The sequence below is a fragment of the Dunckerocampus dactyliophorus genome, chromosome 15, assembly GCF_027744805.1.
Source record: "Dunckerocampus dactyliophorus isolate RoL2022-P2 chromosome 15, RoL_Ddac_1.1, whole genome shotgun sequence".
Classification (NCBI taxonomy): Eukaryota; Metazoa; Chordata; class Actinopteri; order Syngnathiformes; family Syngnathidae; genus Dunckerocampus; species Dunckerocampus dactyliophorus.
In genome coordinates this window covers 6689545-6700934 of record NC_072833.1, presented here as the reverse complement: position 1 = coordinate 6700934, position 11390 = coordinate 6689545, and the positions used below count along the sequence as shown (strand labels likewise).

The 11390-nt window shown below is 41.2% G+C and overlaps 1 protein-coding gene across 3 annotated transcripts in view; it reads left to right on the top strand.

The window, feature by feature from the left end:
* rerg (RAS-like, estrogen-regulated, growth inhibitor) overlaps positions 1 to 11390 on the top strand; it is a 39617-nt gene that overhangs the window by 11593 nt on the left and 16634 nt on the right. For 2 of the 3 annotated variants that reach the window (XM_054800863.1, XM_054800862.1), the window contains exon 3: positions 3492 to 3632. In XM_054800863.1, the coding sequence (XP_054656838.1) occupies positions 3572 to 3632 (61 nt within the window). In that variant the 5' untranslated portion in view covers positions 3492 to 3571. Of the gene's footprint in view, positions 1 to 128; positions 324 to 3491; positions 3633 to 11390 lie in introns of those variants that run through there. The other variant, XM_054800861.1, reaches the window with a different exon arrangement.

Here is an 11390-nt window from a genome sequence, read left to right as displayed (position 1 = left end):
TAGATATAGTGTCTCGTATGGTGTCAGAAACTTGCTACCACTAGAGGCCGCTGTCTGTAGTGTTTTGCGGCCACGCAGCGGCATGCGGGGCTACCCTGGTCCCACTCATGCAGTGTTGGGAACTCCGCGTCTTATATCACGGCTGACCGCTCGCTTGAGAGCGTCATTTATACCTGCTGCTCGTCCTCCTTCCATCTGTCCTCCATCCATCTTTCCAACCAGCAGTGCAGTGTCCACATCAGGAAGGATAGACGCAACTTTTATACATTTTCTTCATCACCTTCCTTATTCGGGGAGATCATTTCTGCCTTCAGCCGTAATTGGTGAGTCTTTTTCCGGTTTAAAAAAAGATGTCACACAGGCTCCCATAAGGAATCACGAGGAGAAAAGAATCCTCATACATTTTTTTCTATAAGGAAGTGTGTCTAATGTGATGATTACTCTCATCTGGTTTGATTTACACCACGTTGCCGCTGATACAATACACTGTGAGAAACAAGGCTACATGTATTTTTTTCAAGGTTCTAGTATACACTAGAAGACCAATTATCCGTGAGGAGGAGTTGAGAGAACCACCCCAGTGACAATCCAGTGTAGCCACACAGTTACTTTAAGATGTTCTTGATCAGTCTTCATCAATGTGCAGTTCCTCCCTCCTCCTGTTCTTGGGTCCCAGCACATAATTGACATTCACAAGCTTCCCTGGCTGTTGCATAACAGTCCACATCTCAATGGGCTTTGGGGTCACTCTGCTCATCTCATGCATGTTCTTGCCAAAAGTATGTTAGACATTGCAATCATTTAGATGTGTTTGATAGCAATGTCTGACTTGAAGTAATCTCCGGGAGGAAATGAAGGCTTGATAAGTTAACAAGATGTTATTGGGACCCTCAGCTGACCCGTGCACTATACTAGACTCATGGAATGTTCTACAATAACAGCGTTATTAAAGTACTACAATATGATACTGCTGTGATAAATCAACTTGAACCCTTGCAAGGAAACTCTTTTAGGTGATCATGCTGATGTTGAAATGCTGGTATTTGCATGACACAGTTGGTGCTGTTTTACTACTGGTGCACTAGTTTACTGCGGGCATATTTTGATGACAAGCCTGTGGTTTGCCGCCTTTCTATAGCGTGCTGCTCTGCAGCAGGTCTCCTCCCATGGACTGCGCTCTGTAATCTCCTCAACCTCAGCACCACCCAGATTCGTTTCTCAGGGTAAAAGAGACACAAAAAGCCAAATGGGTACACAGCTGAAGGAAAATACATATGCTCACTTTGACAGTACAATTACGAGTCCCCAAAGGGAGGCGCTCCACCCGTGGGTGAAAAGGAAGCAGACTAACTTTGGTAACGTGACCTCTAATGTCATTAATTTTAAGTTGAAAGGCAAGTTTTGCAACCACAGCACTTTAGTAAGTAAATTTTGGACTGCAGTCTGACAATGAAATTATAACCGGGTGTTGTTTCTTTGTAATTACCATTGAAATACAGTATGCGTGTGCTGGTACATTCAACATTACACAAATAGACACTAATGTGTGCACAAATGAGGTTTAACGAAAATGTTTGAATGAAAATAAAGCCAGGGCTGGCAAGGGCTAATTCAGGTGTGTTCAAACTTTTTCCACCAAGGGCTGCATACTGAAAATCAAAGGATGCGGGAGGCCATGTGGATATTTGTATGTATTTTTACATTTTTTTCAAAAGGCTAAAAAAACTTTATATATGTTTAGAGACAAAGCTTTGTTTTATTAGTAGTTATTACTATCAACATTTCAGCTTCTTCTCTGTACATTTTGCCTTTTTGCTCTATTTGTGAGTTTCATTTTATTTCTACAATGTGCCACGAGCCAATAAACAACAAGCTGTGGGCCGCAAATGGCCCTCGGTCCGCACTTTGGACTCCCCTGGGCTAATCAATGCTATTATTGGCTTATCATTATTTTGGAATACTGTGTGCTAATTGAGGGTCTTATCATCTTATTCTTTGCCAGACATTGAATAGATGAATGGAGCACTGATTACGAGCCACACAGCCAAGGACAATGATTAATACCTTTAAAGGGACCTTCAATCAATTTGTTATACAGTCATGGGAAAAAAAATGATAAGACCACCCTTGTTTCTTCAGTTTCTTGTTCATTTTAATGCCTGATACAACTAAAGGTACTGGACGTTTGTTTGGACAAATATAATGATGAACAAAAATAGCTACTAAGAGTTTATTTTTTTGGCAGCCATGTAAGAATTTAAGTGATCTTGGGTATTATCAAGAAAATCATGGAAACGGCCAGATATCAGCTCTTAAATCAAAATCTTATGAGCTATTTTTGTTGTCATCATTATATTTGTCCAAACAAATATACCTTTAGTTATAGCAGGCATTAAAATGAACAACAAACTGAAGAAACAAGGGTGGTCTCATCATTTTTTCTCTCTGAGCTATAAAATGAATCTTTCAGAGCTATAATTCTTACCTGCGCTTCAAATGCATGCTATACTTTTTCCTGTAGTACCAATCTTTAACCAGTTACTATGCATTTAGCACTCTCTCCCCTTGGTTAATTACGATTTGAAAGCTGCCATTTAGCTGTGACTAATAGATAATTGCACCATGTGTGAGTGTGCAACGTGTATGAGAGTGTGTGTAAGTGTACAGGTCAGGAAATGGTTGCAGTGGGTGGGTACTGAAAATGGCAAAACCCAGGAATGACTGTGTTGGCAGAGAGACTCTCTCAGTGGTGTTCCCCATTGCTGCTGCTGTAGCTGCTGCGTGGGAGATGTGCTCTGAGTGACTGCAGCAATATCTGTGAGGTGTAAAGTAGGTTTTAAAAATCAATCAATCATAAGTATGGGATAACTGCAAATTGCAGTTTGACCAAGCAATGCTACACCAGTGGCTTAAAGCATGCGTTTCAGAAAGCCTTTCTCCTCAGCGTCAGCCATTAGGTATTTTGCATATGAAGTTGATGACACATGCAGCTTCCAATTTAATATTAGGGAACAGTCCCACTCCAGTTAATTTGGCTGCCAGTAATAGACAAGAGCTGTTGCATCATGTGCACTTCCAGGTTGCACACAGTGCGCACAGTCCACTTGGACATGTTTCAAGAATGCATTGCACAGTACTGCACAGTTGTCTATAAATTAACAGTAGATGTACTTAGGCACTTAAGAGCAGCAAGTGTGCATTGCAGAGAGTCGAACATGAGTCTCAACACTTCAGGAGAGCATGTCACTTTCATCCATGATGATATAAAAGCTGTCTTGAACAGCTCAAGGATGTCACATTGACCCGTGCAGAAAGAAAGAGAGGAGTACATGGCCACCATGTATGGCCATGTGTGTGCCAGCAGAAAAGGGAAATGATTACAGTAGCTTCCCTGTGTGTGTGAGAGAGCGTGTGTGCGTGCGCGCGTGTGTGTGTGTGTGTGAATGAAAGAAAAACTGCACACCATAAATGACAAATTTGTGTCTCCACAGACGCTGTTTCCTCCTGTGTGGACAAGAGGATGGACGGTTGACCTCTGAGCTTGCCGACTGGCTCACTGCGCATTACAATCATGGCCAAAAGTCCGGAGGTGAAACTTGGTGTCTTCGGCCGTGCAGGGGTGGGCAAGTCAGGTAGGCTGTGTGATCATTAATTAATATATACAAGTATATATATGATTAAATTCCATGCAATTGTGGTCTACAAAAGCAAACAATCGCCCGAGTCTTGAAATAGCGCTAGGTTAATAAACAATGGCATGAACAGCCATGGCTCTAAGCAAGCCCCTGATGTAGTTTTAATTAACGCCACACGATGGCCATGGCTGCATTTTAAGTATCATGAGTGACCAGCATCCACAGCTTTATCTACCTCTTCATGCGCTTTAAAATGTTGGTTGTGCTACTCAGCTCTTGGTGTGAACCTCATGCGTGTTTCACTGTCCTTGTTGTTGTTTGCAATGAACTCATCAGCAATATTAATGCTGGCTGAACAGTTTGCTTCTGACCGCATTTACAACATCGGTTCTGTTGCTGCAGCATACTTGTTACTAAATGACCATGTGGTCAAAGGGAGTTATGTTTTCCTTTCCACTTTCCTGTGCAACCCAAATCAAGTTGTTCTATATAATGGGTTTTCAAATTTCGGAAATAACCTCAAATTATCGCCAGCTTCCATTGAACTCCCCATCCTCTTTGTTGTTTTGGTGAATAAACAGCCAAAACTAGAGCATTTATAGTATGCAAGGTTTTATGAGATACATACAGTATTTCAAGATTTGTGTCTCTTTTGATCAGATGTTTTACATACATGGACTTTATTCTAAGATTGTTCAAGGGATAGTTCAGATTTTTTGACATGAAGTTGTGTGACATCCCCACTACACTGCGGACGGGGATGTCACACAACTTCATGTCAAAAAATCCAAACTATTCCGTTAAATGTAGCATTACTTGACGCCTACTGAAAGTCTGCCCCCTACTGTTTTGGAGTGCAATGTATGACTCAGATCGCAACTTGTATAAAGTACGTTTAAAGCTGACACATTTTTGAGCATGTTTATCTCACTGATTTGTCTGTGTGAGTCATCATGACCTTGCCAAACCTTTTCTGTCAGAATTTTTATACTAACATAAATTCCGCTTCACTTTGTTTGCAAAGACACAGTGTTTTTTTTTCAGCCTAAATACCTTCATTATCCCCGCTTAGTGTCCTTGGAAACAAAAAGAAGGGTCATTATCATTCCGAGATCCCCCTGTAAGCTGCAGGAGCTTTGCTGCACACGTTTTACAGAAGCTTCACACAACAGCAAAGACTGTAAAGCTTCAAAATCAGCTCTCCAAAAACACCTAAGTAAAAAAATACAAGGAGTTCATGTCCTTCAGCTTAGCAACGTGCAGCTGTAAAACACGACAATGGAGCTGAGATTGGCTGACAAAGCTAAGACGTTGTCCCGGAGTTGCCGACTTTGTAGTACCCACGTCTTAACATTTTAATTCCCCCAAATCCTTGGTAATCAGTATGGTCTATTCCTGCTTCGATGCCTGCAACCGCAGATGGGGGTATCGAGTTTGCAGGATGCCCAGCCATCCATTTAATACAACTGGCACAAACACTCACCTGGACTTTGGGTCAAGCATTTGGTGACCATAAGTTTGCTTGGCTTCTTGTATTTTCCTTGCGATCCTACAAATTGTGAAAAATGGTGAGAGGGTCATTGTTAAAGCCACAGCCATTATGTCACAGTTCCTGCAAGAACATGTTCACCTTATATCATATTACACAGGAGCAGGAATGTCACTGAAAACAATTATGGGTGATAATTCCCCTCTATTGCAAGTATGCATGGGATCTGCTGTATTGTAAAAGTTATCAGCAGTGAATAGCTGCTCACTAACCACCCACTGCTATTTGGTTACTGACTCCATCCACCTTTTCTCTTTACTGCGCTCTCATCAGCGGGTCTATTCTCTTTACACACATGACGCATACAGCTCTGCATCATCGTTGCTCTTTTCAAAAAGGACACACACAGGAAGCTTGTTTGTCACATTAGAAGCTACACGTAGCCTCGGTGATCTCATCAACAATGAGTGTCCCTCAACCAAACATAGTCCCTTTTAGCAGAGACCCACTGATGCAAATAAATCACTACTATCTGTAAATATGTGCACTTGGGCTGTGAAATACCCTCCCACTGCTTTTGGTGACTAGGAAAAATCTACAGTACTGTATATCTTTTTGAAGATGCACAAATACCTGTTTCTGCAGGACAGAAAAGCTCGCTTATGTGTGAGTTACATAGATAATAACTAGGGATGTCCGATACCATCGTCCCACCAGTATTATCGGCCCAATATTGGCATAAAAATGTAATATCGGTATTGTGTTTTTCCCTATAATAAAAACCAATAATTAAAAATCTGCTGTATATAGGCCTGTTGGCTCCACTACTTGCCGTCATCGAGGCGTCCAGCGGTGCCAATACGTGGAAATACTTTGTGACCTCCTGTGTTATTCCTCGCAGTCTGAACTGGGCTTCAATGTGTTGAAACCACGGGCGTGGGTGTGCCGGCGCAGATCGCACCGCTTGCACAGGCGCCGGCACGGTCTCGCTGTCACTGTTGTCAGTCGACACTTTATCGGACATCCCTAATAATAACAACATTTCCATAGAATTAATAATTTGGCAAACATGTTGCCTTATTTCACGACTGCAAATTAAGCATGTGTGGCTTCTATTATGAAAAAACATGTCTAGAAAAATTGTGATGCTCGATTGTTTGAAACATCAAGTGCAAAAATAGTCTACATTTCAGAGCTTGACATCATAAACACAAATGACGGGAAGCATCATTTTCATTTATTTGCTGTTGTGTCCACTTAGCTGCTGCGTGATAGAAATAATGGGTTGCTAATGAGCGTGTCTGTTGGGGGTCTCTGCGTTGTTGAAAGGGTTTGTGATGATGATGTGTTGTGGGCCCCTGCAGAGCCACCCACCACTAGCTCGGGGATAGTGGATCAACTCAAGTGTGGCTCCTCTGACAATGTGCAGCTGTTCATTCTCTGCACATAAACCTTGTCTAATTACAGTGCCTATGACTAAACACGCCTATGTGCTCACACACTGAGCGTTTAAACATTTTCTTTGAATACAAGTTGATCCCCGCCTATTCGGAATTCACTCCCTTGCACATTCACAGATTTCATTTACTCAGCTTTTAAATTTTGAAGACAAAAAAACATGTATACAGTACACATATACAGTACACACAGTATGTGTACTGTATATTTATGGGATGGATGGCAAGGGAAGTTTACAAAGAGGGTCATCAGTTCCAGACAGTGGATGCCCTCCGTGATGCCATCTTCGGCACCTGCAGCAACATTCCCACCAGCCTCCTGGAAACATCATGCATCATGAATGACGAAACCAATTTTTGGTGATTAAGAAGAAGGGTGCAGCTACTGTACTCATAACCGAGTCCTTTTTTGAACATTTTATTTCTACTTTAGGGGGATTTGGGTTTTTTGAGCCATGGTCTTAAACTTTTGATCAGCTGATGAACAGTTTAATGGTTGTTTGCAGTAAATACATGGTGCTATCTGCAGGAGAAGAAGAGTGCTGCAGCTACAAATCCAACAGGGCGCTCTGTCTCACAAGTCAATTCACTCAACATTTTCTAGCAGAAAGATGCTTTGACAAGACATGATGTTGCATCACTGCACTTTTTTTGTTTTTGTTTGTGTGCACTGTGGGTTTTGGAACGTAACCATCACGAATAGTGGGGATCTCCTGTATTCTGCAACATAAAGCCACAATGTTGGTCTTGTTTTTGTTCCAGAGGGACACCTGTACATCATTCCATACAAGTCTTTAGAGGAATGTCAGCCTTAAGGCTAGTGCAATATCAAGAGTCCAGGTGGTCCATCAGTGGGGTAGCTAATCCAAGGTCACCATGTCATTGAACAAGATGCTATTCTCCTTAGTATACGTCAGTATTTTCATTTCATTTCATTTAGCAACTTTTATGCTCGAAAATGCTTAAATTAGGCCAAGAATAAGTACAAATATTTTAAATATGCATTTTTTTTTTACTAATAATAGGCCAGATTCAACCACAAAAACAGCAATCAATTATTAATTAATTACTTTTACAAAAAACGTGATAGAGTGAGGGCGCGATGTTTGAACCACGAGGGACCACTGTATACTTTTTAATATACTGACTATGTGGTCAAAGAAAGCTAGGTTTTCCTTTCCACTTTCTCATGCTCTCCAAATCATTATTAAAGTAAACTGAAGTTGTTATCTAAAATAAAATACCAGCGTCTCTCCAATTATTGCCTGCTTCCAATGAAGTCGTTTTTGTGGTTTAGGTAAATAAACACCCAGGCAATAATTAGAGCATTTACGATAAGTCAGCAAACTTTGCTGTGACGCCCTTTAAAAATAGTTGTAGTTTTTATTCTTTTCATTTTTGTCTATGAGTCTTAACATCGGTTTGTCTTGCGTCAGTCATCATTTAATCAAATCTAAAATAAACAGATCACATTACCAATAAAGTCAAAGCAGGATGTGATACCTGATCTAATCTTCAACAATGCGAGTCTGCTGTACAAACAACAGAGGTGTGTGGTTTAAGAAAACACTTTTTAAGAAATGAATTTCACAGCGCGAGCGTGTGCCAGGCTTGTGAAACATCTCATTGCACACCCTTCCTCCCCCTGCACCCCAGCTTGTCTGAAGGCCAGACAGCAGAACAAAAACATAGGGGTGCGCCAAACCTGCGTCGGCTTCACAAATCCCGCTGTTTACCACCTCCAGGGAGTCATGAATCTGCCGACTGTACACGTCACTCGAGTGGGGGGGGAGATGTAAACAGTCATCCAGGGGGCAAGCAGGCCAAGCAAACCACAGGAATACCTCTGGACGCACACAAAAGGTTGACTCTGAATGTTTTTATATAAATTATCATGCTTATCTTCTTTTAGATCTATTTCCCAAAGTTATATTTCTTGATTTTGTAGCTTCAACCTAAGAAATATTGAATTCATCTGGACTGAAAGTCAATCCGCAGCTTTATTTAACCGAAAAAAAACCCATTAATCCATCAGTGTAATGCATAGATTAGATTATGGTGCAAAAGATAAGATAAATATGTTTAATCAAAGACACATTAATTACATACAAATAATATTTTTAAATGTTCATAATATAAATAAAAAATCTGTATGATCCAGTCAAAACAGAACATTATGTTCTTTGTAAAAGCATTACGTGATACAGCTCTCATACTGGATCTCAATAGATGCTACACTGACTTCGTAACACATACTGTATATCATTGTAGTGCTTACAGTTGTATCTTTATCCTCTCATTTTATTCTTTTTCCACCTAATGTTGAATGACCCAAGGTTTCTTTTTAAAGCCTGACCTGTTATTACAGACAATTTACTCTCCTGTGAAAATAAATCAGCCACACCTGATGCAGCCTGCAGCGTTGCACACTATTGTCTAGGAGAAAGACAAAATCATTTCTAACTCTACCCTGTTGGCCTGTCATGACCACCCTGACCCAACCTGCCTGTCCTTAATATTTAGTTTGTTTCTAGGAAAGGAAGTGTAGCAGCATGTCCAAATGGGTTTCCTGCTGACCTTGTATGTAATTTTGTACAGTGCAGGTCACCTGACTGTGGAAGGACTGCTGCGGGGAGGAAATGACAGCATTGGATAGTAATCAATTAACTGATGGGATCTTTACAGCCATTAGCTCCAGGATACAGAGGCACCACGGCACTCCCCTTGTCATGCTACCGCTGCAGCATGTGTGACGCAAAAGAGCCGGTTGTCTCTTTGTCCTTCATGATTGCATTCCTCCACCGGTGAGCGGCCATAAATGATGAAGCGTGGAAGGCAGAATGCAGCATGCAAGGATTCTTATCAGCACAACGGTGGTTTGACTCTTCTAGATAAGAGATTTGGAAACAATCCGAAGTGGCTTTCAGAATGATTGAATGTTTGGGGTGATGTGCGTCTGCCGCATAGAATGTTAAGTGGCTTTTATGGCGCTTAATGGCTTGCATAAGACCTCCCTGAACTTAAAGTACTGTAAAGACGAGTGCCTGATGCCTAAAGAAGAAATCATTACATTCTGAACCAGTTTTGTGTCATTATATTGGTTGCTCCATATAAAAAACAGCTCTTAATCACCTCAACCATGTTTTTTCTCTGTGCACAAAGCAGACACGTCTACAGAATATCCTAACAAGGACATATCAACATTCTGTGCTCATTATGGAAGCCTTTATATTCCACTGTGTTACTGGGCAACACTTATTTGGTAAATATTTCTGTCAAGTATCCCATCAAGTAACCCAGTTTTTCCTCCTTGTTCCCTGACCTGAAATTACTTCTTTAGGGCTTTGCAAAAGGTTCCTCGAGGACCCAACACAATCCCCCTGGTAGGCTGTGTTCTGTTCCTCCATTGAGAATAATTACATGCATCATCACATGCTACTGCCAAGAAAGGGCAGTACACAAAATAATGATTACATCACCATGAGGTGGGCTACTTGAGTGCTCAGGTAGTTCACTTGTTGAATTATTTTTAGCACAGAGGCTGTCCTCAACCTTGGCGTATTGTCTGCTTGCCCACTCACACAGTGTAATGCTGACGCTGTCTCTGGCCCTGACGTGAGTGGCTAGTTCCCTTCCTACTATGACAAGCTCTGCTCTCCGGAGGCGCTTTTAAAATGCCTCCGTTGATCTCCTACATTTATTTTATTTGGCTAGCAGTGAGTCAACATTCTATTTTCTGTGACGCATTCGACCACTTTTTCACACAAAAATGCACAAACACTGATATACAGCTTTAAGGAACTGGCAGAAACCTATTTAAGTTCTTGAACGTTTTATCCTATCGACTCTCTACAACTCAGTTTTTAAATGCATTTTCTTCAAACTAAGGGTGATTATCAAAGGCAGCGCAAGAATTTGAGTTTGAAAACCCATAACATACTACAGTATAACATGACTTTATGAGTTGGCACGAGGAAGTGGAAAGGAAAATGAACAGGTATGTTGCACAACACAGCAGCGACAGAACCACTGTTGTAATTAGGGAGGTTACTTTCAGTCACAACCAAGTCAAAAGAATGCAAATGTAGCTGGAAGAAGATCAGTGAACGTAGCTGTCTCCACGCACTAACAAGCTTTCAGCCTGACACGTTCACGGCTTCACAGACAGTCGGACAACACAGAACTCTTAACACTGCACATAACTTTGGGTTTGCTACATTATAATTATTGTTGATTTTATATGAGGCTGTAATGAACTCCTCTCTACAGGCAAGTATGATATTGCGTAGTGTTACGAGTGTATCACGTCGGCCTGTTTCTCTCTTTTTCAAAATAATGGGCATTACTTACTCACGTCAGAGCAACAAATATACAGATTTTAAATGATAGCTAACACTCACGATGGCCCAGATAGCAACATTCAAGTCCCTTGGAAGATGTTACTTGTAACCTCCTTTCCTTGTCACAATTTTTCAACATCTTCTGCAAACTTCTTGGGAACATTTTTCTTTGCTACAGCAAGAAGTATATTGATTTTCAGTGACAATTAACGGAAACTGGCCAGGGTAGCTAAGGTCAAAGCTGACTGCAAAGAGTCTTCACAAAGGTTGCTAATGTCAGAGAGATTAAAAGTAGTACCCTGTTAACTCTCAACCTTCCATCCGTGCCACTTATCCTAATTAGTGTTGCAGGGGTATGCTGGAGCCTATCCCAGCTGACTTCGGGCAAGAGGCGGGTACACCATGGACTGGTCGCCAGCCAAACACTCAACCTTTTACATCACTATTTTGGAGATATTTAACCTTTCAG